Genomic DNA, 27,343 nt, shown 5'->3' with positions numbered 1-27,343 from the left:
CATGCTCATCAGGCCCCTGAACTAGCTTCTATCTTTTTCACTCAGGGCAGATGATATTTGTTCCCCACTTTGCAGAGATAATATGTCTCTTGAGGGAAAACCTCCCTTAACTTCATCACCCCTCTCCTCCTGGCCCCAAACTATAAACTGTCTGTACCTCTTCTTGCCATTTTTCTTCAATATTAGAGATAGAGATATTCACCTTCCTCTTCAAACTTATCCCTTGATCTTCAGTCTTGTTTCCATCTCTCTGTATATTTAGCAGGATTTTGCCAATTTTGCTCTATTTTGACCACAGTTGGAATGCCAGTTTCAGCAGTCAGGGTGAAAATATTTACCCCCAAACAAGATAGCTGCACTGGGTATTATTGGTTGCTACTCAGCATTCATTCCTCCCCTTACCTTACCCCAAGGCTAAAAAATAACTATCTCAGACTCCCTTGCAGCTAGGATTCTGGATATAGTGTGGGTTCTGATACATTTTCAGTTCTGCCAAGGAGATGCCTTTGCACAAGGTTGAAAGGCTTCAGTTAGGCAGAGCCTCTCTTCCCCGGGGCTTGGTGGCTGGCAGGGAGATCCAAGGACACGTCTGTGGCTTCTGTACTACATTCTGTACGTACTCACAGCTTTGTGAGTGACAGACTCTAGCAAGAGCCATATCCCCTGAAACTAGATTTGGATCACGACCACTGTGCTATGACCTTGACAGCCATTAGTCTAATGCAAGCCCCCTGACTTCCACTTCTGTAGTCATCAATTTTGTAGGCACCTGATACCACTTTTCTGCTTGAGATCGCTTCAGTGGTTTATGTTTCCTACACTGAAGCAATAGCTATAACACGATACCTCCTGTGTGTTAGGCTCAGCACTGTTTTACGTGGTTAAACTCCTGTAACCCTCAAAACAACCCTATTAGGTATTCACTGTTAATATACCTGTCTTACAAGTGAAGAAAGGTACAGTGATTGAACAATATGCTAGTGTGTGTGGAGCAGGGATTTGAAACCCTGGTCTGTCTGCCTCTTGGATCCATGTTCTTTCTACCGCATTGCCTCTTCTACACATGACACTTGCCAGGTTGGCTTCTACCTTGGCCATCTACTCTCCTGAAGTCACTGATGAGCTCTGATCGACAAATGCAAGGAGCACTTTTCAATATCCATCCTGACTTTTCTTCAGTATCTGATCCTTTGTTATTCAGTTGCTAAATCATCTCAACTCTTTGTGACCCTGTGAACTGCAGCATGCCAGGCTTCCCTATCCTTCATTATCTCCTGGAGTGTGCTCACACTCATGTCCACTGATTCAGTGATGCTGTCTAACCATCTCATCCTCTGTCATCCCCTTCTCCTCCTGCCTTCAACTTTTCCCAGCATCAGAGTCTTTTCCAGTGAGTCAGCCCTTCACATCAGGTGGCAAAGTATTGGAGCTTCAGCTTCAGCATCAGTCCTTCCAATGAATATGCAGGGTTGATTTCCTTTAGGGTTGACTGGTTGGATCTCCTTGCAGTCCAAGGGACTCTCAAGAGTCTTCTCCAACACCACAATTCAAAAGCATCAATTCTTTGGCATTCAGCCTTCTTTATGGTCCAGCTCTCACATCCGTACATGAGTACTGGGAAAACCAGAGCTTTCACTATGTTGACCTTTGTCCCTTGCCTCCTTGTTAAATCTCTACTTCCTTGGCTTTCATGATCCCAACTTTCCTGGCATTCATTCATCTTTCTGACCACCCCACAGTCTCCTTTGCTGAATCTGCCTCCTGCCTGCCCCATGAATGTTGCTGATCCTTAATGCTCTTTTCCTCTCTCTCTTTTTATTGCCTCTTCTTGGACAATCTTGTCTATTCCTATAACTTCATTTATCAAAGTACAGATGACTCCCTTGTCCGTATTTTTCCATCCTGACCTTTCTCCTGAGCTCCAGACCCGTGATGGCAGCTACCTTGTGGACATCTCAGTTTGGATGTCCTACAGCACCTCAGAGTCAGCATGTCCCAAACTGGACCCCTCATTTGTAGTCCCAGATCTGCTCTTCCAGTGTTTCCTATCCCAATAATGGCATCCATGGCCACTTAGTTGCCCCAACCAGAAAAATAGGCATTATCCTTCATTCCTTTCTCTCCCTCAACCCTGTATAAATGTATACATTAACCCTTTATACATATAGTCATCAAGTCTTACCATTTTTAACTCTGCAGTAGCCCCTGAATTTCTCTCCATCCTCCATTGCCTATTTCTGGTGCTTGTCATCTCTTCCTCAGATTCATGCATCTCTTTGCCTCTTGGTGTCTGGCCTCTTTAGTGCCAGTAGAATGATTATCTAAAAGATCTGACTATATCTTTGATCTGTTTTAAAATGTGGTGTCTTGCCTCTACCACACTCAGTTAAGTTTGATCTCCTTGAATTTCTCTTAAGTCCCAAATATGCCATTTGTCCTGTCTAGAATCCCTTTCCCATCCCTGTACATCAAACAACTTCTTTCATTTTCCATTTAGACTCAGGTCAAGTATCTGTATGAATTCATGATTTCCAAAATGCATATGCATATATATCTCTGCATGTGTATGTGTCCATTTATGTACATGTAGTGTGTGTGTTTGTATGTATTAGGATTGCCAGAGAAAATACAAGATACCCAGTTAAATTGGAATTTCAGCTGTACATCAGATAATGTTTTGGTATATATCAGGTCCCAAATTTTGAATGGAATATATTTATACTAACTTTTTCAGTTTTTACCTGAAATCCAAATATGACTGGGTATCCTGAGTTTTTATTTGCTAAGGCTGACAGCTTTAGTATGTATGTGCATATACATGTACATCTAAATGCATACATTTCCTAGGAGAAGTGACATCTTAATACAATGGACACACCTAGTGCCCACAACTTGGTTTCTAAACACTATATTCTGCACTGAAAGGAAGAAGAGCTTCTTGGAGAAATGGCTGATTCTGTGTCTGAGGCAGGAAAGGTACAAAATGAGCCTGGAACGTCTTGTTCTGCTAGAAAGTGATGCTCAGAAATATGAGAGGGGCATGTGAGAAAGACCCAGGTGTGAACTTAAAGAGGCTCTTACTGGCCAAACTAGGGAAAATTTGAGCACCAGAATACAGTAATGAATTAGAAAACACTGGAAAAAGTAGAAATCTATGAGTCTATACCAATAAATAAATGAGGAGAAACGGAAGGTTCTTGTTTATAGTACCATGAGTATTGACTGGTAAACAAGAAAGGAACTCTGGAGTTGGAAAAATCCCCATTTTGCAGCCATCGTAGTAAAGACCGATTCAGGCCAAAATTACCATTGGATGCTAAACATAGAGGGAAACTTTGATGATGAGCAAATTACTTGCATGGTCTTTAAGTGTTTCCCCAAAGAGTGCTTACTAGTTGCAAGGTAGGAAATAGTAACTCTAGATAGAGTGGGGATATTGGACAGCACCTGAAGTGAGGGATCACAGTTTACATCAACAATGAGAGTCCAATGACCATCACATGCCTCCAAATAGGACACCCGAGAAGAACACATCAGGTGTGTAGTTTTCCATCCAAAAAGTGTAACCTGAATTTAACCATGGGGAAATATCAGACAAACTCAAAATAAGGAACAATCTTAGGGACTTCCCTCACGGTTTAGTGGTTAAGACTGTGCTTCCACTGCAGGGGGCACAAGTTCCAGCCCTGTTTGGGGAACCAAGATCCCACATGCCACAGAACCAAAAAAAAGAAAAAAAAAGGGAACAAAAGAATTTAAGGAGCTCAAAGAGCTGTTTTTCTCTGCCAGGAGAGCACAAATGCTCTTCTAGATTGGGCTTCAGCATGTGCTGTTAGGCCAGTATATCAACATATTTTTTTCCCATGAGGCCCGCTGTGAGCTGACTCCTCCTGCCTGCTCCCCAGAACGCTTTATTTGTCGTCACACGTTTGCTTTTACGCGATTCACTCTATCTTTTGGGCCCTCCTTTCCTCCATGTGGTCCCTCTCCCCCAGCATCCCCTAAGGCTCGATCTGTGCCACATGTCCTGGAAAGCCTTTCCTGAAACCCACCTTCCCCCACTTGTCCTAGTTACATGTCCTTCCCGTGCATCCCTTGTAACACTGATTCTGACCCATGTTGCAGCATTCATGGTGGGCTTTCAACGTTTGCACACCTGTGATGCAAAATTCTGTAAGCTACTTGACAGCAGAGACTGGGTCATATCCATTGCATGCAAAGCACAGAACCTATCATACCACTCACTGTTGGATGGGTGGGTGGATGGATAAAAAACCAAGTCTTTGGGACTTCCTGGTGGTCACTTTCCAATGCAGGGAGTGCAGGTTCAATCCTTGGTTGGGGAGCTAAGATCTCACATGCCTTGTGACCAAAAAAAGAAAACATAAAACAGAAGCAATATTGTAACAAATTCAATAAAGACTTTGAAAATGGTCCACATTAAAAAAAAAATCTTTCAAAAAATACACATCTTTAATTCATAGTAACAAGAAATGTGAATCAGATTGAAGTTGTGTTAAAGGTTTCATGTGGGATTTCAAGAAATGGCAACCCATTCCAGTATTCTTGCCTGGAAAATTCCATGGACAGAGGAGCCTGGCGGTCTACAGCCTATGATGTCGAAAAGAGATGGACACAACCGAGCATGCATGCACAAACACATGCAATTACCATCAGAGAGGTACAGAAGATAAGTTTAGTGACCAAAATTATTGGGCTTTAAGTGGAGTTACATTAGCAGGAAAATGTGATGGATAACTCAGTGGAACTCCAGGAATGAAGAATGGAAAGCAGCTATATATTTAAATGGTTTTCTTGAGAGTTGCTGAATTGCCTCTTAGGGTTACTCAGAGGAGTGTGGTATGGAAGGAGGAGGTTTTATTATTATTAATAATTTTATTGAAGTACAGACTTCCCTGACAGCTCAGTTGGTAAAGAGTCTGCCTGCAATGCAGGAGACCCCAGTTTGATTCCTGGGTCAGGAAGATCCTCTGGAGAAGGGATAGTCTACCTGCTCCAGTATCCTTGGGCTTCCCTTGTGGCTCAGCTGGTAAAGAATCCTCCTGCAATGTGGGAGACCTGGGTTTGATCCCTGGGTTGGGAAGATCCCCTGAAGAAGGGAAAGGCTACTCACTCCTGTATTCTGGCCTGGAGAATTCCATGGACTGTATAGTTCATGGGACCGCAAAGAGTCGGACACAACTCAGTGACTTTCACTTCACAGTTGATTTACACTGTTGTGCTAGTCTCTGGTATATATGATTCAGTTATACATACATATGCATATTCTTTTTCATATTCTTTGCCATTATGGTTTATCACAGGATATTGACTATACTAATAGGTCCCTGTGCTACATAGTAGGACCTCATTTATTTTGGAAGGGGGAAGTTTATAAGCTGACATACTTTATATTGGGAATCAATGATTAAAAAAAAATCTTCCTAAATATCCTGAGGATGGAACTTGGAACTGCTTAAGACTACTGAAAAGTTTGGCAGCCCTCAGCCTCTGATTGTTAATCATTTTTGACAATGAAACTATAGGAAAGTCTTTGCTACACACAGACCTGCTCTAGTATTCGGTATATGTTCTTGTTCTAGACTTGCCTTTTTTTTTTTTTTTTGCTTTCACTTTGCTTCAAATTGGGTGTGGTCTTTGGTTTACTACATGGCAAGACCTTTCATGTGTACCTGGGCTGCTATTCACCTTGGTCTCGGAAGTTTCAAACATTTTAAGGTGCCATCCTGTCTACCTATGCCACTGGATGCAGGCTGGGGACCACATGGGGACCCCCTTTGGTGCTCTTTATAGGATGATCTGTTCCAGAGAGCAGACTCTGCTGGGGGCTTTCTGAGAATGGTCTCATCAAATCTTCATCAACTTTGCAAAGCAGGTATTTTTAGCATCTCCTCATTTTACAGATGAGGATACCGAGGCCCAGAGGAGATGAAATGAATTGTCTGTGGTGATGATGTTGGAAAAACAGTGGAGCCTGGATTAAGACTGTCTCTGTCTGACTCCAGACTTAACCACTGCACTACACTGAGGATTTCCGGTATTTTTTAAAATGGAGATGTGCTTCACAGAGCAAAAGAAAAATAATGAAAATCATGTTCCCTTTTGGTGTCTCCAAAGTATTTCAGACTGCTCTAAAGGCCTAAGGCAGTGCGACTTCTAACAATGCGGTCAGGCCCTCTGGAAATAGTCAGATTCAACACAAAATGTCTTCCCTCCTGGAGCCCAGGAATCTATATGTTGTTTCTTTTTAACTGGGGCCCCTGTATTGATAGCTTGCCGGGGCACACTGTTCCTTTTGTAGACATTTGCTTCTTATCAAGGAACACAGACAGTCCTGTTCATACTTTATTTTCTCTTTTGCTGAAAATAAAAATCACTGATCATTTCAAGCATTCCTCTCTCCATTCGTTAGCGAGAATGCAGACTGATACATTTACAAAAATAAATTCAGTTTGATAATTTATGATCAGGATATTATTAATATAGGTAGATCAGAAATGGACCCAAGTCCTTGTCATTTACTGGAACAACTTTGAAAATATTACATGAAGTTTGTAACCAACATCATGGACTATCTTGCCAATGATCATGTACTATTTTGCAAAATATAATAAAAATATATTATCTGTTTTTATTGACAGTATAATTTTCAGTCATTCTCTCCTCCCTGAGTATATTTTCATCCTATAGATATTTTTGATGTCATGAAGGTTTTTACAGTATGGCAAATTCTTGCTTTCACCAACACACAGAATTATTTCATGGACTCCTGGGTTGGAAGCAGCTACATGCACTAATTCACTAATTCCTTCCCACACAAAGAATAAAGAACCAATTCTGTGCCAGATCGTCAGTAGACACCGAAGTTACTGTCTTGGAAAAAGTCTTCCTTACTGTCACAGAGAAAGTCTTGGTCCCTAAGCAGCTCCCAACGTAGGAGGAAACGCCTTAATCTTGTAAGTGCTGTGAGCCTCAGTGCAGGGGACAGTGGGGAGGGAAATGGGGTCACAAGCAGAGAAAATTGCACTCCCATCTCCTAAGGCAGGAAAGCATTTGTAGCTTTGCGCAGAGGAGCTGAGGTTTGGCACTTACACTGGGACAGACATTGGCAGGATAAAAAAAATCAGTTCATTATTTTTGGCCTTTATTCTCAGGTTATTAAGAAGGAGCGGGGCATGAGACTTCCCTGGTGGTCCAGTGGCTAAGATTTGGCACTCCCAATACAGTGGCCTGGGTTCAATCCATGGTCAGGGAACTAGATCCCACATGCTAGAACTAAGAGTTCAAATGCCAAAACTAAAGATCCTGTATGCTCCAACTAAGACCAGGCATAACCAAATAAATAAATATTTTTTTTTAAAAAAAGGAGGGGAGTGGTGGGCATCAGGATTGTATTTAAGAATTCCCTCTGGCTGCTGAATGATGGATGAGAAGGATGAATGGATGAGAGGGAGCAGGCGTGGAGGCAGGGAGTCTAGGATGCTGTTGTAACTTCCAGAAGACAGACAGTAGGAGTTCAGACTAGGATCCTGGCAGTAGAGATAGAAAAAAGTAGGTTAAGAGCTATTTAAGAAATAAGGTTGACGTGTTGGGTTGGGGGAACGGGATGTGGGATTGAGTGCAGTGAGAAGTCAGGCCTGGTTGGTGGCTCGGGAAGCAGACTGGGGTAAGGCTGTCCCGAGTGGAATGGGCAACGCTAAAAGTGGGTCCCATCGTGCAGGGTTAAGATCAAGGACTCCATATGGATACCTCGGTTTTGACCCCTGGGCCCACCGTTTGGAAATGTGAGCAGAGGGGACACACTCTGGGGGGCAGGTCAGGACCAAAGGCATGACATTAGTAGCCTGAAGGGGGTTATTCGACCCCTTAGCTGGGACAGATGACCCCCTGTGAACAGGTAGAACAGGAGGAAAACAGGAGGAGAACAGGAAGGGATGGGCCTTTGAGTTCTTGGCAAGGGTAAGGCTGACCTCAGGTGGAAGCCATCTGAGGGGTTGAAGGCACTTGGATTGTGAGGCTGACACTTAGGAGAAAGTTCTGGGCTGGGGCTGTGGGAGGTGGCATTTAGAGGACAGTAGGAAGCATGGCCAGAGAAGGCAATGGCACCCCACTCCAGTACTCTTGCCTGGAAAATCCCATGGATGGAGGAGCCTGGTGGGCTGCAGTCCATGGGGTCGCTAAGAGTCAGACACGACTGAGCGACTTAGCAGCAGCAGCAGCAGCAGCAGCAGGAAGCACAGCAGCAGAGGAGATAGCCTAGAAATTTTGAGGTTCTGTGTCTACAGCATTCCTTCTGACAACAGATTTTATTAGCCACTCAGTTCCCAGAGGTGGAGATAGCCTAGAAATTTTGAGGTTCTGTGTCTACAGCATTCCTTCTGACAACAGATTTTATTAGCCACTCAGTTCCCAGAGGTGGAGATAGCCTGGAACATCATGGTTTCCAAAGAAGAAGAAGGCAGGGTGAAGTTCAGGGACAAGGTTTCAATCAGAGGATGTGAGGGTAGAAAGGCCTGGACATGAATTTCCTTCTAATGACCCTCTTGCCCACCCAAGGCTGTGCTCCACAGTGGGTTCTCAGCAACCGTGAGGCGAGGACAGTCGTGGCCGGTGTATTGTCTTCTCTTGGGACTGGGCCAAGCCTTCCCGTCAGCAAGATGGGGGCCTGGCCTCTGTGTGAGAAGATCATGACCAGGGTCTTCTTGCTGCCACAGCTGCTGCCCCTCTTCCTTCAAGTCTCCCATGTGAGAGTGACACTGTAGAAGGATCTTCACTCTGGAGGACAAGATAGCACTGTGGACATATCTCTGAACCTACAATGTCACCCAGGCTCAGACCAAACTTCTCTTGGAGAAAGTACACAAGCCAGCAAGTTTGCCCAGCAACTCTTCAGCCTCATGTTAGAAATTCATGCTCTAAGGCCTTCTGAGTCACTCAGCCAAGAAGGGATTGTGCTGTCCAGAGGACCAAAGGGCAGGACCAACAGCCAAGAACTGTGCCGACCTCTCCTCAGCCTCATTCTTATTGCTACAGTAATATTTTTCTGCTTGTATTTGCCAGAGGAAGGGCCCTCTACTGGTAAGGAAGATGAAGCCGCTCTGGGCTTCTTGTGTGAAAACCCCCTCAATTGGAGGTGACAAGACCGAGGGACAAATGCTTCCCTGCTCCATGCCCTCTTACCTAAGGTGCAACCACTTTGACAGCTATTAAAAAGATAAGCAACTGCTTCTCATTTAAGCTTCACTTAGCTGTGACTAATCGAGAAGAAAACCCAGCCTCTTTGCAATCCCCTGCAACGTTTCCAGAGCAAGCTTCTCACTGGCTAAGCTCTCCTGTCATCCATCAGAGGCTATCACAGCCCCCCAGGGAGTGTACTGTCACCAAGATATTTTGTGGTGCCACAAGCTTCAGAACCAAGTTTCTGAAAACACCACACTCTTCCTCTCCGCGAAACTCGCACCCCCGCAACCTGGCCTGGGGCTTCAGATGCTAAGTAACAACAATCATGTTAAGAGATCTTTATTATTCAAAAAATAAATAAGATAATCACAAGTTCATTCTGGAAACAATGAGGACTACAGGTAGATACAATAGGTTTCCTTTAAATACAGTCATTTCTCAGGGAGGAGTGTGCAGCCTCAGAGCCAACTTCTCTTCCCCCCCACCCCCCACCCCATCAACAGTAGTGGAGACAGGAACAGGGTTGAAATAAGATACTTGATGAGCAACAGCCTGACTCAGTGTGTGTGTGTGTGTGTGTGTGTGTGTGTGTGTGTATGTAGGAGAGAAAGAGAGGATGAGAATGAGTGTCAGGGTGGCTGGTGGGGGCAGGGTTTTGGTTCTCTACTGTCTTATACTTCCTGAAGTCTGCCCCACCTCCACCAGGGCCCTGGGGACCCAGAATCCACCATGATTGAATGTGAGCTGAAGCTCCCCGTTTCCCTTCAGCATCTTCACTGAGAAATCAAATACATCCTCCACTGAAAGACACTGCACGCAAAGAAACAAAACTAAACTTGGCTAATTTTCTGCTGTTTACTCAAATTCGAGCTGTGCATAATGGTGTCTTTTCACAGGACTCTGAACGTCTGTGTCAGTGGAGTTGCTGCTTCAGAATATAAGCTCTTATGGATCAGGGCCTGTTGGGGTTTCCCCTGCCTGGTAATTTACTCATTGCAGCCCTACATGCCTTAGGATGTATAATAAATAGTTCTCCGTCAGGAGGATACTAGGGTTATAAATAGGCAGTTCAACGGGGGAGTTATCTTAACTGTTTTCCTGGATTGTGAAGACCACCAGCATCAGCCCAGCCGCAGCCTCCCGGCTTACACCGTTCAGAGTTTGAGTAAGCCAAATGATGTGAAGCCGGTCCCGTGGCTCACTTGACTTGGATCAGTCACATTGACAAACACCGAAGCACCCGGTTGCAATTCAAAGACTCCTCCCAAGTGAATGGATTGCTGCCCGCATGGTTTGGAAGAACTGTGGGTGTTTGCAGCTCTCAGTAAGATTCTCTCCGATCCACTTGGGGACTTCAGGCAGAGGCTGGCTATAAATGGAGCTTGATTCAAAGCTTCCCGATTGGAACAGAAGGTGACTTGGGTGTAGATGTAATAGAGTCCTTGTCTTTTCACGGCCAGCTGTTTCCCGTTTTCGAGGGTTACCAGGTTGGTGCTTAGGGTGTAGTATCCTTTGGGGGCCCACTGGAGAACTGTAATGGAGAAGGGGGAAAGCCGTGGTGAGGTTGTGCATACATGATTCAGATTCTCACAGACAATAGAGTTCCATACTGGATACTGGCTTCATACAAGAAGGCAAGTTTTCGGTGTCAGGGAGTCTAAAGGATCCCTCCAGCCCTCAGAGACTATGGAGGAGCCACGGCTGACCAATCAGCCTGGGCTGCACTGTTGGACAGAGTTGGGTTCCAATCCAGATCTTATTCAAGCTTGGGCAAGTCAATCTCCCTGAGACTCGCTGTGCAGACTAACTCAGGTAACAGAGCACAGGGAGTTTCCTTCTCCCCTTAAAAGCTCTTAAAGCCAATTGACCCTTGAATTTCAGACGGTGCAAATGACTTAAAAAATCCCATGTCATAAATCATGCATGCCAAAATGCTCAAAGCCTTGCTAATATCAACTTTCATATCTTGCTTTCCTTGAAGTTTCTAAAGTCAAAGACTTGCTGATCTCTCTCACTCAGCCACAGCATAGAGCAAAGACAAGACCCCCATTTCTTCCTACCTGATCAGGCTCTTGCAAACCCAATCTGCCTCCCACAGCAACGACTAAAATTAGGCAAGGAAGTATGAAAATAAACCTGTCATTTCACTGTGTGTTTTGATTTCCCATTGTAGTGGGCGCCACCAACTTGAAAGTGCCTGTATTCTTGTGGCTAAGCCAGAGTACCCACCAACAATGTGCCATTTTCTCGGCTGAGATGTTGAGTGGGTTCAAAGTAGTGTGTGCAGCCGATTTCAAATCTCAGCTCCCACAGAGAGCGAGGCTGGGGGGGGTGGGGTGGGGAGAACTGAAAGTACTGAGGCATTTACTTCCTTGAGCTGTTTCTTTTTTACTCCTGCTTGGTGGTCTTAGGCCTATCAGGGTACAAGAAGCCACCTGTTCAGACTCACCCTTCCGTAATCAGGAAAGGCATCCTGAAATACCTGACATTGCTTGGGCTTCCAGACCACTCTAGAAAGGCTTCATTATGATCTGTTCACTTTTAGACTATCAGATTGAGAAAACATGGGCAATTTCCCTATCTTCCCATCCACAAGGTTTATTGTTATCAAGTCCTTACCTAATTTTTGTCCTTGCTGTAAGAGGTAGGTCAGGATTAAAGCAGCATGACCAAGTAGGTCTGAGAGATTTGTGGCTGGGGTGGGGTAAGAAATGTGACTCTCTTCTCATCTGATCCTCTGCAAACCTACCGGGTTGCAGACTGTCAACTACGCTAGGATCAAGAGCCATCATGGACCTTTTGACAGAACGTGGGAGCACTGTGACATCTATCCAAGGCAAGCTATTCATCTAAGAGGTGTCTCTATAGCTGGCATCCATCCAATCCGGATGAGAGGGTATCACGTGGATGACCACCCTGGACATGTCGATATGGTTGTGATATTCTCCCCTAAGTGTATTTTCTGAGAAAGGGGTACTGGCAGAATTACAAAACATTGTGGGAGTAAGTGTTATTCAAAAAAGGCTTTATGTTACTCTTCTGACAGCTACAGGGAAGTCAGTTAAGGAATGACACTTAAGATTTGTACAGTGCTTGACAGAATAACTTTCTTCCATATTAGCTGATCTGATGCTCAGAGTCACCTCGTGAAGGAAGTGAGACAGGAAACTGCTGCATAGGTAAAGGGACTTGCCCAAGGTCACCTAGCAAGTGGCAGTCATGGTTCTTAGACCTTAGTGTTCAAAACCTTTCTATCCAGCGCTCCTACTCCTGTACCATGATCTGGGATAACTACCTATGTGTTACACCCACTGAGAAGCCCAAGCCACCTCAGAGATGAGGCTGTATCTCCTGTCTCTCGGTTTCTATCTGTTTCTCTGCGTCTCACACACATGCATATGCATAAGCACACGCACACGCACACACATACACACACACACACATAGACACATACACACTGCTTAGAACTCCATTCCAGAGCACTGTGCTGAAATTTTCAAAGACTGCTCTAATGCTCTTGGCCTGCATTTATGTAGATGGGAGATTTTATGCTAGTGTGTATATTTCCATCCGTTTATCAGATGGGCCACATTCTCCAACACCAGCCGGTATGAGGTACAGATTTGGGAAAAAAGATCTGAGGGCTAGAATCATGAAGAACATATATGGAAAGAAAAATCATTCAGAGTTGAGAAGATTCCAGTATGTCATCTATTGTTACTTCATTGGAAAATCTAACGTCCCGGCACCTATTGATCTTTACAGAATGATTTTACCTTTAATTTCCCTAAGGTTGGCCCCAAAGAGGTGGGGGTTAATCATACAGGGATTGGAAGATGGCAGGAAATACCCCTTGAGGCCCATTTACACACAGTGAAGAGGGGTTAGAATGAGGGATGCTCCCAGTCAAGAGGTCACTACCTGCCATCTCTTCTATGTTATCAGCATAATGGTCCTTCCACCCAGTAATTCATCACTCAGAATCAGCCACAGAGCAAGAACCTAATGAGAACATCAGGATTGCTTTCCACTGCCTTTTGTCCCTTCAAGTCCCATCTGTGCATTTGAGCCCACTTTGAAGACAAAGGCAAGCGTGTGAGACGTGTCTGGGGAGCTTTGTAAATTGGGCCCCAAAGGAAGAGAGGAGCCTAATCGTTAGGCTGCCTGACTGTAGCCTCCTGGCCTGCCCCTCACTCAGATGACTGATGCGCAGATGCTTTGGACTTACCAGAGGTTGTTTTACTACTGGCCTCACTGATGACATGTGCTGCTATTTGAGGCTCCTGATCACCTGAAATGAAACCAAAGGCCAACTGTCAGGCCAAAGAAACACGAAACTGGCCACCAAACAATTTGGTCTAGTTCTGCACCTGGGTCACAGAGACTGTACTTAAACAGGTTATGTGAAAGGAAGCATAAGATGGCCTGAAATCCCTCCCACAGAGGGCAAAGTTTGTTTCTAAAATCTAAACAATCGAATTGATTATTTCCACTGAGCCCAATTCTTCCAAGAGAAGTTCAGTACTTGACTTCGCTTTACATAGACTGACACAGGCTAAAGATAAGTGATCCTCTTTAAACACATTTTGAATCTTACTTTGAAGAAAGCTCCCATCCATTGGTCATCTTCGTGAGCCCCAAGGTCATGCCTACACACTTAGCTAGTAAGATGCTTACGGTGTCTGATTTGGTCAAGCACTGGCCACAGTATATCTACTTCCAACCATTGCTTGTGTAAAAGACTTGCTCCTTAATTAGCTGTGCTGATCTTCTAAGTACAGACATGATGTGGAAGTTCCTTTTTTTTTTTTTTCCAGTAATGAGCTTGGAGCTGGACACCTTGTAGGTGTCCTATAAATACTGAGTCAAGTTGTGTGACCTAAATGACTGGGTTTGTTAAGTATGTATTTTCTCAAATGCTGCTAGGCAGCACCCGCATGAACTGGTTCCTCAAATTTCATGGCGATTAACAGACAATTTGGTACCACTCAACATATTTTACAGTCATTCTGAAAGCAAAGCCTTCATGGAAATCAGGCAACCCCTTGCATTCAGACCAACAGTTAAAGCAAGCTCTTTGCCTCAGAGAACAGTATCTGTATCTCTAAATGTATGAATGCATATCTTTGTGTATATTAAATTTGTATAAGCCATACCATCTTTACACTGACTTTGTGATATAGTAGTCTCTCTAACAACACCCATCTACCAACATTCCATTTCTCCCGTACTCAGCTGCTCAGGTCACCCCAGGAATTATTATATTGGTTTTGGGTGCTACATTCTAATAGGAAAAGGGAAGTCATTGTGTCCAGAAAAGGACAGAAAAATCCTGGAAAGGGGGAACAGTGGAAGACACTGAGGAGGTTTATCCTAGAGAAGAAAAGTCTCAGGGGCCATTATTGCCATTTTCAACATCTGGACAGCTGCTGTGTAGAAGAGAAATTATATATTTTGCTTAGTATGGCCCCAAAGATCACAAGTCGATTCAGTGAATGGAGATTACAAGAACAAATTTCAACTCCAGAGAAGAAAAGACTTCTCTTGAGTATATAGTAACCTTCTTTTAATTATTAGAGTCATTCAAAAATGGCCCAGGCTGCTTTATGAGCTAGAAGGTGTCTAGACATGTTTGTTCAGAGGGAAGATGGTTAGTGCTAGTGTGAAGGAGATTCATGACCTGGGGATGGTGTGAGATTTGAGGACAGTCAATAGGTCCCTTCAACTCTGGGATGTTTGAGATGCTCGGACATCAAGAACAGAGCAAAGGACAAGGCTGTCATACTGAATCACTTCTTGATCCCTGAGGTTCTACTGGCTGTGGTTCCCCATGAAAAACTGTTATTGTTGAGTGATGAATGACACCACTACCAAATGCTGACTGGTCATCTTATCCTCCGTAGGTGGCACTAGGCTGTATGGTTGCTGTAAGGTGTTGAAAATAATACAATTTCCTCATACTTGGTATTGTCAGCACTAAAAGAGCACAGCCTTCCCTGTAAATATGTCCACACAAATCCTTTACAAGTAACAGGCACCAACAAAGGTGTTGATTTCGCAGCCGTGTTCCTGCTTTATTTCCAGGGCTAAAGGTTCCCTGATTCAGCTTGGCATCGTTCAATACAGTCAGCCTAAAGCTTCCTTTTTGCTTTTAAGTATTCATAGAAATGGTAAAGAGCAACCTACCTTTGTGCATTTCGAAGTTTTTTTCTTTCTTCTTTACTTCTTTGTTTTGCATTATATCCTAAAATAAGAATCATAGCAAAAGGTCATTTTTACAGGAACTCTGGCAGGGCCTTTAGAGGGAGGCTGCATGCATTTGACATCTGTCATTACTCTGTTGTCTGTTTCTGGTGAGGATTATCGTATAGACTCTGATCTTGTCATTAATTCCATCCTACTGTAATTCAGAGCCCAGGGCTTTGATAGATGAGCTGACAGCCCAGAAAGCCCAGGGGTAGACCTGGAAACAGAATTTGGGCTCTGTTATTGTGCCAGGCCAGAGGTTGCCATCCCTACCCCTCTTATGACCCCAACCTCCCCAGCTTTGAGAGATATTGACAAATAATGCTGAATGGGGAGCTGATTCTTCCTTGGGAACTGGTAGATAGAATATTACTAAACATAAAACATGGTGTGTATCTATTAGAATAAAATTAGTCTGAAACCTCTTAGGAAACGGAAATAGTAAATTTGATATTGGGAAGAAATCCCAGACCCTGAAAAGACCCTCAGACTTTTTTTTTTTATTTTGTTGTCCATTTCAATGGGCTGAAGAGATTCTCTTGTTGTTGGTTGCCTCATGTGGCCTGTTCTTATTTAGAATAATCTACATAGAAGAAACCTAAGTAATCTCTCAGTGCAGCTGAGATTCCAAGGCAAACACGGTACTTCTTAAGGGGTTGCTTCTCACTAGCAACTGCAGGATGGTTAGAGGCCCTTACGAAAGCTAGCAGAGAGTATCATCTGCACAGGTTGGAAGGTAGTAAAGGCTGCTGTTGCCATTTTAAAGATACTGAATAAAAGGTCTGGTGGGCTTAACTGGCAGACATGAGGTCACCCAAGGAGTCTGAGGCTGAAGCCGAGAGTAGAAACTATGAGATCACACTCTGAGGCAGGGCTTAACCCACACCATCATCCTGTGCTCTGAGCACAAAGGAGGAAGGCAATAATATTTTCACATCTTTGGATAATCAAAGGCTTGTGGTCCTTCCCGTTACTGGAGTCAATTTTCCACAGCACCCTTCCTTTTTCTTCCTCCCTTAAAAGGAATTAATGTTGTTTCTGCTGAGGGGCTCAGGTGTCAGGTGTGAGAGTATAAGTCATGGAGCCTAATGGGCAACCTGCACCTCAAAATGCTTGCACGGGGCTCAGAGCTTCAACTTTCCACTTGAGCTCAAGGGTGGTGGCTTGAAAGTGCGGCGACAGGAAAATGTTTGTAAGATAATAAGCCAACAAAGGAGTATTTCGTGTCTTTTCAAAAGATGGAGTGTGATGATCGAAGTCGAGATACTTTTAGACTAGGTGGTTGCCCTGGTGTCAGGGCTTGGCCAACATGAAAATGTGAAGTCAGCAAAGTTTGTCTTTTATGCGTCCGGCCTTGCCTTTCTGTGAACTTTCCCCCAGCCACACGCCCCAGAGCCTTCCCCCTTCTCTTGCTTCACTCCCCACCTCATCTGACAGACTTTTTAAAGTTGATTTTAGAAAATCTGGAAGGAGTTATTTCTTTCTTAGTGGGAACTCGATTGGCAGGGCTGGATAGGTTGATCTTTAACTTGAAAAGGAGATGCTCTGACCTTATCAAAGACATCGTGGGCACTGGCCAGCAGACAATCATGGAACTGATCACTCTAGCAGGCGGTTGGTGGGGAGGAAGATTTAATGTGAAATTATACTAGTTAAAATGCTGCCTCCATTTGCCTAATGTCAACCATGAATCCCATCTTCTGCCCAGAGTGACAGCTCGGTTCTACCTGCCTCAGGAAGTAATTAGTTCCTTGTCCCTAAAGGTGTTCCAACAGAGATGGAGGGACTGCTGGGTAGAGACTGTGGGGAGAAGCAGCAGCTCTGGGTTGATAATTGGATCTGATGAATTTGAACATCCCTTCCTGAGATTTAAACTTTGGATTGCTCTGGAATAGTCAGATTGTGACCCAGAAGGGAAGCCTGTTAACATTAGCTAAGAATATAAATGATCCAATTTGGGATTATTTTGTTGTTGGCCTGTTGGGTTAAAAAAAAAGTCCAAAATATTTTGTTTTAGAATGAGAAGTTTCATGGCATGGATGTTGGAGTGGGGTCAGTCATTGGAAGAGGAGGAGGAGCTGGAGTATTTTAGGTCTGACTGTCGTGGGCATCGGAGATACAGATGACATTGACTTGGACTCTACTCCGCAGCAGTGGAGGCAAGAGGCTTCCTCTGTTTCACAGGAGGCACTCTGGTGGACATGCCTGAGAAGGTCTGCCATTTCAGAATATGAAACTTGGGAGCTGCCACTTTTTTCATGCAAGTATAAGCAGAGAGACCAAACTGACTTTTTCCTTGCTTTTCTCCTGGTAGCTGATTTGGGAAGCTTTGCATATCTGACTGGAAATATAGCCATGAGATATTGGTAATACAACTATAAAACTCTCAGTAAGAGGGAGGAAAGAAACCAACAACCATTCTCAATGCCTTTGGGGGAACTGGCCACTGATCCCAGAATTATAGAATGTCGAAGCTGGTAGTGCCTGGCGGAACATCTCAGCCCTCTCATTGGATAACTGAGAAAAATGAGGCCCAGAGAGGTGAAGTCATCTGCTCAAGATCACACAGTCAAGCACATTTAATATGCTAAGCATTGATCTCAAAGTGGATTTATTCACATTTAAATTTGCAACACCTTCCAATATTCTGTAATACTGGCCAGAAGCCTCAAGGAACCAGAGAAACTCAAATCATTTCCAAGCCTTGCATGTAAAGAGTTAGGAGTCTTCCTCTAAAACCTGTATTCCTGTGGAGAACCTAAAAGCCAGCCACAGATTTGAGCTGCATTCTGATTCCCATAGGTGACTCAGGGATAATCTCCCAGAGTCCTCACTACTGGATTAAATGATATACCAGGGACAGTATAGGAGGACAGGAAAAAGTTCAGAAATAAGATCTCGGGCCGTTCCACTCCTGGGTTAAATGACACATTATCTGTATGTGAAAACTCCTGTTGGTTTCTCTAGCTACCCATCCACCTGGCACAGCACTGTCCTCAGCCTGGATGTGGCCTCCTACTCACAACCCCCAAGTCCCCTGAGGGCCCAAGGTGTTTAACTTTGTTCTGAGGGGCAAATAGGCACAAAGATTTCTAGATGCTGTTCTGGAGAAAGAGCTCCTAGACCCCTTGTCTACGACCATGGGATTAATATTGTAGGCACATCCTCAGTAAACTGTCCCAAAACTCTTGCTTTAGGTACCCATCATAGGTCACTGATGGAGAAGAAAGTGGCAACCCACTCCAGTATTCCACCTGGGAAATCCCATGAACAGAGGAGCCTGGTGGGCTACAGCCCATAGGCTCACAAAGAGTCGGACACAACTTAGCGACTAAACAACAACATGAACCGCCGCAGTGACTTAATGCTGGGCACCAGTCTGTTGGGCAAGACGACTTTCAACTCTCTCTTCCTTGTGTCTTGACTGGCCCTAGAGCAGACTGGCTCCATGAGCAGGGGGTATTCTATGGAGTCTGGTTTGAGTGGCACTGAGACAGTCCATCACCCATTGCCCATACCTCTCCTCACAGTAAAAGGAAAAGATCTTACTTACGTGGTACCTGAAATTCCACCATGAGAGAAGCAAAGCGTTCCTTCACATGTTAAGAGTCTATCAGTGTTCAGAAGTCCCCCTCACTCCCAGTGAAGGCAAACCCTTAACTGGTGGCCTGCCAACACTGCAATGGCCAGTGTTTATCGCTTCCCTGGGAAATGGAGACCAGACTCTGGGTCCTCAGTGGGAAGCCACCAAGATTTGGATGGAAAGATAAGAAAAGCATGGTGGACTTCATCCTCTCCCCCGCCCCGAGGCATCTGCCTGTCTGAGCTCACATGCATGTGTGAATGTGCCCAGGAGAGTGTGTATTTTCTCCAGAGAGAGCCTTTTTTGTTCTTAAGGGCATTCCTATGAGCGAGCACACTGTAAACTTTCCTTTCCCTTTTAACCGTAGGGTTTTGGCTTCATTTTTGCTTTTTTATACACACACCCATATACACGTGTGGACATATGTATGTCTACCTGTATCTATAGTATATACCTGACACATGTTTAAACTTTTACATGGTTAGGTTTTAGTTTCCCAACCTAGCAGGTTCACCCCTCCAAAACTTTTCAATGATATTTTTCCCAACGACTGAGGTCCTTACCTTGACCAAGTCTTCAAACCGGCTTCTAATTTCCTCACAGTTGAGTAAGGATAAGGACCCCTCTCCTTTATTGCATCTCTGTATCGTTTTCATGAACACAAAATCTTCATGAAGATTCCTTTCGTCTTCTATCTATTTTTGAAATGACAGGGACATGAGAAATTGTAATTCTGAAGAAGGCAGCTAATGATCCCTCTACAATCACTTCCATGGCCTCAGCAACACAAGGAGGGCTTTGCGAATATAAATGGGGAATGATAACACATTAGTACACTGGACTGGTGCTTCCCACGTGGCTCAATGATAAAGAATCCGCCTCCCAATGCAGGAGACTCAGGCTCAATCCCTGGGTGGGATTGAAAAGGAAATGACAACCCACTCCAGTATTCTTAATGGAAAAATCCCATGGACAGAGGAGCCTGGCAGGCTACAGTCCATGGGTTGCAAAGAGTCAGACACTACTTAGGGACTAAGCAATGATACTGAATTAGAGATATTTAGTATTAGCAGTTTAAAAAATCTACAAAAGCCAGCAAAGAAAATATGATGTTGCCTGAAATACTAGATAGAAATCATAGCTATTCTAATGAAATTTCATCACAGATTGTACATTTTTCCATGTATATTAGCAGCAACATTCTTTAATGGTCATATTTCCCATTGCTTCAATAATGACAGGTCATTATAAACACAATCTATAAAATAGTTTTCTGGTGAGCTAATTTGCCCACTTAGTTTTAACATTTGTGATCCAGCGCTTTATAAAAAGAAGGGGATTTGCAATGCGTGTCAATTACTCAAAGTCTAATTACATCTCTCTCTTTTTAACTTTAGTATTTGCAAAAAGCATTTACATTTTTAAAGAAATCATCTTTCATTCCCAAAGTTGAGATATTTTATTTTCTGATGTCCTAGAATAATTAAATGTATGGAAGTCACTTGGTTAATCAACGAATTCTGTGCTATTTTCTTGTATTCAGATTACAGTTTTAGGTTCAAAACAAGGTCCAGTTAGCCAGCAGCTTTCACTGTCATTAAGAGAACACCCAAGTGCCAGGGTAAATTTGAGTCTCTGTGTGTGTATGTGTTAGTTGCTTAGTCGTGTCCAACTCTTTGCGACGCCGTGGACTGTAGCCCACCAGGCTCCTCTCTCCATGGAATTCTCCAGGCAAGAATACTAGAGTGGGTTGCCATTCCCTTCTCCAGGGGATCTTCCCCTATTGAGGCTAGGGGAAATATTTGATTGGCAGGGCATTTGATTAGCAGAGCCCACCAGCCCACCAACAAACAACCAGACACAGAATCCCACTCTTTTCTAAGCAGTGAAAACTAAAATTTGTAGTAACCCAGTGAATTGCCTCAATTCTGCCTGCCCCACCTTATCCTGATAGAAAATCTTAGGGTCGTAATTCAAGGTTGGCGGCTCAATAAAGACCCCTCACACATCCCTGAGAAAACAGTCTCCAGATGCTGTGCATCCACAATTCCCACATCCAGACCAGACAAATAATTGATAAAATTTCTCCTTTTCATCCATGATTGATATTTTGTCAACACAGCCAATGATGCTTATCAGTGGAGAGGGGTATACACATGGAAACAGAATAAATCCTAATGGTAACTTTTTCTTAAGAATGCAGAGCAACCTACTAACTTACTCCACTCTTCTGTTCTACAAGTCCCGCTATTTAAGAATGCACAGCATCTCAGAGGGAAACTGAGCAGCTTACAACTACAATCAGCATTTGAGAATTATACAGAGACCACCACTTCCACTAAAAGTTGCAAACTGGGGACTTCTCTATGTCTATGTTAACCTGAAGCACTATGAATTTTCAGGTCAAATTGATGCTTTCCTTCTCTAAAATTAGAAGAAAAATAGTTGTCTCCATCAGAAAAAAAAATAGTTTACTTTTTAAGCAAAATATTAGCAAATCATTATAGCTAATGTCTCCACAGTGCTTATTTTGTGCCTGGTTCTGGTCTTAGCTTGAATTTAATCTATGAGGTGAGTACCATTATCATCCCCATTTCTCAGATGTGGAAACTGAGGCATAGAAGTGTAAAATAACATGCCCGGGATCTGAAAACGAGTAGGGGATTGAGTCAAGATTTGAACCCAGCAGTCTAACTCCACAGCCAAGGGTCCTGACCAGAGAAAAGAATAGAATATCTCACTAGCTAGACCACAACCACTATGCCACGAGACCATTTATCTATTTGGCTTCTTAACATTGTCCATCATTTGGGTAGCACTAAATCCAACCAACCCACACATCAATAAGAACCCTAAATTTAGTTAATGAAGACCCATGGTTCATCTTACCTTGTCCAATCTTCTGTGAAGATACACAGCAAAAAGCGCTGACCCAATCATCTGGGTGATAAGAAAAACTGTAAGTAAATACATAAAAATTTTCATACTGACAGGTGGTCCAGTGGCCACAGAGCGGGGAGAAGGTTGACTGTATGTTTCGATCATGCTGCGTTAGAGTTGAAATGATGTCTTCTGACTGAGAAGATGGCAGAGGCAGCATGAGAAGACTGTCAAAGTGGCCACCTTACTCAGGATTAGTTAAGAGCGCACAATCGTCGCAGCCCACACTTCCTGGAAAATGTGCTTCGCAGTCTTCTCTCCCAGCAAAAAAGTTACGTAAAGGTTTTTTTTTTTTTTTTTAACCTACCCATATCATTCACTTCCAGGCTTTCCCTTTCATTAGTAAAGAAGAAATAAGTTTCTTCTTCCATATATTCATTCTTGCCTTGAAATGTCATAGACTCCTTAACAGACAATGGCAGTATTTTCCTATCACTGTCTAACGTATGGGGTTCACCAGTTTCAAGGAAAGTGACAGATGAATCCACCAGCAATAGGCTTATTTCAATTTCAATCTTACTAATATAAAGCGGGAACCTGGTAGATGGAGAAAGAAAGAAACACCAACGGAAGTTTGGATTGATTTTATGACTGGCTTGCTGCTGGTTCCTTAAGATTTCTTTCATCTTTAAACCCAACAAAATCCCTGTGGCATTTCAAGTCAAGTCTACACAGCATAAAGCAAAAAGGAGTGCTAACAATTAGTAAAGAAAATTTAACTGGAAAGATAATTCGAGAAAAATACACTTCTTAATGAGAACCTACTGTATAGCACAGGGAATCCTATTCAGTGTTCTGTGGTGACCTAAAGGGAAGAAAACCCCCAAAACATGGTGCATATATATATATATATATATATATATATATATATATAGTGTGTGTGTGTGTGTGTGTGTGTGTGTCTGTACACTTTGCTGTACAACAGAAACTAGCACAATATTGTAAGGCAATTATACACCAATAAAAAAAATAAAAGAAAAATACATTTCTCCAAGGCCACGAGAAGTAGCTGCTGCTGCTAAGTCACTTCAATCGTGTCCGACTCTGTGTGACCCCATAGACAGCAGCCCACCAGGCTCCCCCATCCCTGGGATTCTCCAGGCAAGAACACTGGAGTGGGTTGCCATTTCCTTCTCCAATGCATGAAAGTGAAAAGTGAAAGTGAAGTCGCTCAGTCGTGTCCGACCCTTAGCGACCCCATGGACTGCAGCCTACCAGGCTCCTCCATGCATGGGATTTTCCAGGCAAGAGTACTGGAGTGGGGTGCCATTGCCTTCTCCAAGAGAGAGAAGTAGAGTGTTGAGTAATTCAGGCCAAAATTCTGCAATTGAGATTAAAGTAAGGATATTAGGTTGATTTAGACAAGTTGCCTAGCTACACTGTTCCAATTCATCAGATAACTGTTGATGCTGATCTGTCGGTTTGGAATAGGGAAAGTAGGCTACAGTTAAGAGACCTGAATTCTAGACCTTGGGGTACCAATGAATTGCTGTGAACCTCCAGCAAATCTACTCTCCCTCTACAGATCTCAGTTACCTCCTACCCAAAGGGGCAATTGTACCTCCTTTGCCTGTCCTCTAGGTTGTTGAGAAATCAAGTAAAGATGTGCCTGAAAGATCTTTGAAACAAGCAATAGCAAAACACTCTCACCTTAAGTTTTCTGGTATTTGTTCAGCCTATGAGGAGTTTTCCAAATGATTGCCAACTCCTTACATACTAGTAAACAGCAAACAAACAACAATAGCTTCAAAAACACCCAATGTTTTGACAGTGATTTGAATTATTGAAGCGTGTAGAATTACCCATTTCTGAATGGCTTTTGATGGTCTTATCAGATTGCCTTTGAAATAAAAACAGCTGTGGAAATCCCTACCCTACATCCAAACCTTTTCTAGAACCATGATAAGATTACTTTTGTGATTCCTATAAAATTGTTTTGACAGACAAATAGGAAATGTAACAAACTCCTCTGCTAGGCATGCTATCTGCATAGTTACCACCTGCTCTCTTCCCCTCCCACGCCCTAGCATCCTGTCCTGGGCCCAGATCTCACTACATCTGCCAAGTAGGTGGCTTCAATGCATGTGATAAACTTTGATCACTCAAATCAGAGGCTTCGGTTCTTAGACAAGGAACCTTAGTTCCACTAAAGGAAAATTATCACGAGAGCTAAAAGGGGCTCAAGGACATCTCCAGGGCCAGTTTCATGCTATGACAGCATGGCAGAGTTGCAAGGACCCTGTGACCATCAGCTCAGCCAAGCTCCGAGGGAGAAGTCGCTGGAGGGACCACAGAGATGCTGACAGTGGCACGTTTATTCTTGGGACAAATTTCAAGAGAAAATTATTGCCCCATCTCCCTGCTTACACTTCCTGACTTCTGCTCATAACATTCCCCTGAAACTGCTTCCACTATTCGCAACACAATGGTTTGAGTTGAATACTTTATAGGGTTAATTTTTAGTGACATTTCCAGTAGTCTGTTGACCTATTTTTTTGTTGGCATCCTTCTGAAATCTCTCCCCTCTTGCCTCTTAGTATCCTTCTTCGTGTGCTTCCTTTTCCCCTTGTGCCCCTTAAAACTTTGGCATCTCCCATCCTCATGCTCCTCCCACCCTTCCCCTCTTCTCACTCTATATGTTTATCTGGGATGGCTGCCATCCATTTTCATGGTTTTCACTATTACTTTCATTGTGATAAACCCCAGATGTATACCTGAACCCTGAACTGAAGATTTGTAAGTGCAGGTACCTCTGAGTCCAAGATATCTCCACTTGGACACCCCAAAGCCACACTGCATCTGCCAGGACCCCATATTAACTCATCCCGCCACTCCACTTCCTATCCAGACTTGTTTTCCCTCCAGACTCTCCCCATCTCAGTGACTGGTACTACTATACTCACCTAATTGTCCAAGACCTAGGAGCCATCCAGGATTCCTTCCTCTCTCTTGCCCAGATTACCCAATCCCAGTGGCTTCCTCATCCCCAAAAGCTTCTTGATTGCCACCACTCCTTTCTAGCCTCCAGGGAAACATCCTAGTCCAGGGCCACATCCCCTCTCTCCCAGATGACTGAATTGATTACCTTGTTGCCTTTCTAGCCCCACCCCATCCATCTTCCAGAAGAATGTTAACTCTGAATCTTGTCACTGACCATGTTATCTAATCTATTTTTACTCTCCTACAACTCTGCATCTGGACCCAGGGAAGCAGATTGACAGTTTCCTGGCATATTCATCATGAATGGGATTAGCTCCAAATGACTGATAGTCCTTTAATCCTTGAAGTACCCTCTTTCTCCCATCCTTCCTCTGCCTGGTCCTCTAGATTACTGTAACTTGCGTGCACGCTCAAGTTACAGTCAGTGTCCGACTGACTGAGTGTCGCTCAGTTGTGTCCGACTCTTTGTGACCCCACGGACTGTAACCCACCAGGCTCCTCTGTCCACGGGGTTCTCCAGGCAAGAATACTGGAGTGGGTTCCCATGCCTTCCTCCAGGGGGTCTTCCTGACCCAGGGATCAAACCTGTGTCTCCTGCACTGCAGGTGGATTCTTTACCACTGAGCCACTAGGGAAGCCCCCAGATTACTGTAACATTGGCTACCTTTCCAGCTCCCACATTTTAGTTCTATTTTCTGATTCTCTGTCAGATGTCCTTTGTCTAAAGACCTCCCATACCTGTCTCTCCACGGAGAAGGAGTGGATTGGCCCTGATATTGGGAACCCTTTAAAAATTTCAGTTGTTTACTGCATTCAGAAGTACTTTTTAAACTAGATTACCAAGAAATCTATAGACCTGAGGAGTACAGGAAAGTGCCTTTAGCTAAAGACAAATATTGACCATCTTTTTCTTAGTTCACAGAAAGAATCAAGTTAATGGATTGAATTGTTTCATTTTTCAGTTTTTCTTGCCTAAAATTTTCTGAAATTTCTGTCACCTTTCTCTTCTTTCCTTCTTGCTGGTGATTGATCTGCAATAAACAAGCATCAAGGGAAAAACTCAAAGAAACAATGGATCTCATGTATTCTGATGTGACTACGCTTGTGGTTGTGATTTTATATTGATAACCTAGAACACAGTCAGAGTTTCTCCTAGGAAAGTTATTTCCAGTACATAAGAAAGAGTTAAATATATCAGCGTTTTGTTTGTTTTACAAAGGGCCTCTCAAGGACTCTTTTCCCTGAATGTCTGTAAAACCCTAGCCTAGAGGATAGTGTTTCCATTGTAAGCATAGCACAAGTTCTGACCCCTGCCCACCTTTCTGTCTTCATCCTCCACAACTCACTCATGCTCAACCTTGAGCATCACCCAAGTCCAGCTGAGTTTATTTCCCTAAACATATTGTTTGCTCAAGTTGTCCGCTATGAATATCACGAGTGCATCCATGCGTAGTCACTCAGTCGTATTCAACCCTTTGTGATCCCATGGACTATAGCCCTCCAGGCTTCTCTGTCCATGGGGATTCTCCAGGCAAAAATACTGGAGTAGGTTGCCATGCCCTCTTCCAGGGGAATCTTCCCAACCCAGGGATCCAGTTCGCATCTCCTGAATTGCAGGCGTATTCTTTACCCACTGAACCACCAGGAAAGCTCATGACTCCTTCCTTTTTTATTCACTAATGTTGAAGAAATATCCACTCTGTGAAATGAGCCCTCCCAGCTGATAAAATGCCCTCTTCTGTGCTTAATCAATCATAGAGTTTGACATACTACATCATAATTGACTTGTCTGATTTCCCTACCATTAGCTTTTGGAGGAAAGACGATTAAAAAGCAAATCTCAGAATCCTTGCATCCTGACACATTGTAAGGAATTAGTAAATCTTTACCAATTTACTAAATTTTCTTTTCAGGGGATAGAAGGGAAAGTGTAAAACGTTCTAATCTGGTAGTACGGCACTGGCGAGGCCCTCTGGTGATAGACATCACAATGCATTTGTTTTCTGTTTTCTTCTATTCCTTTATCTCTCTTTCCTCTAGGATCAGTTTCATTTTCTTTATTTTGGTCCTTCTGTTTTATGTTGACAGTTTTCCTCCAATGTCTGATGACTTTAGTTGTCTGGATTCCCCTGGAGGAGGGCATGGCAACCTACTCCAGTATTTTTGCCTGGAGAATCCCCATGGACAGAGAAGCCTGGAGGGCTATAGTCCATGGAGTCACGAAGGGCTGAATACGACTGAGTGACTACACATGGATGCATATTTATGAATCTGTTCGCTTTTATGGTTGGATGGCATGGGTTTCCTCTACAATTGTGTTGATCTGCTTCCCCCACAAGCCTCTCTCTGGAATGGGAGAACTGACTGTGGGTTCTGTTTAAGTGGGTAGGGCTTTTCAACAGGCAGTCTTCCCTTTAGGTTATGTGGGTGGAG

General features: G+C 43.6%; 1 protein-coding gene across 1 annotated transcript; it reads right to left on the bottom strand.

Annotated features, from left to right (window-relative positions):
- Positions 1-10,355: 10,355 nt before the first annotated feature.
- On the bottom strand, positions 10,356-22,075 carry CD40LG (CD40 ligand). The gene is made up of 5 exons (XM_068963016.1): positions 21,920-22,075; positions 19,594-19,725; positions 15,388-15,445; positions 13,430-13,492; positions 10,356-10,732 (listed from the first exon to the last, which is right to left on the bottom strand). Exons 1-5 carry the CDS (start codon positions 22,073-22,075, stop codon positions 10,356-10,358), a joined length of 786 nt encoding a protein of 261 aa, XP_068819117.1.
- Between the last annotated feature and the right edge of the window lie 5,268 nt (positions 22,076-27,343).

This window comes from Capricornis sumatraensis, chromosome X (assembly GCF_032405125.1).
Source record: "Capricornis sumatraensis isolate serow.1 chromosome X, serow.2, whole genome shotgun sequence".
NCBI classification, from domain to species: Eukaryota; Metazoa; Chordata; class Mammalia; order Artiodactyla; family Bovidae; genus Capricornis; species Capricornis sumatraensis.
Note: the sequence above shows the minus strand (reverse complement) of the source record. Positions and strands in the feature narration are given on the sequence as shown.

What these genes read in the sequence shown, in the direction of transcription:
- CD40LG (XM_068963016.1), bottom strand. Translation starts at nt 22,075, where the DNA reads ATGATCGAAACATACAGTCAACCTTCTCCCCGCTCTGTGGCCACTGGA. An exon ending in AAACTTCGAAATGCACAAAG is followed by an intron (nt 13,493 to 15,387) that starts GTAGGTTGCTCT and finishes GTTTCATTTCAG; the next exon opens with GTGATCAGGAGCCTCAAATA. An exon ending in CAGTAGTAAAACAACCTCTG is followed by an intron (nt 10,733 to 13,429) that starts GTAAGTCCAAAG and finishes TCTCCATTACAG; the next exon opens with TTCTCCAGTGGGCCCCCAAA.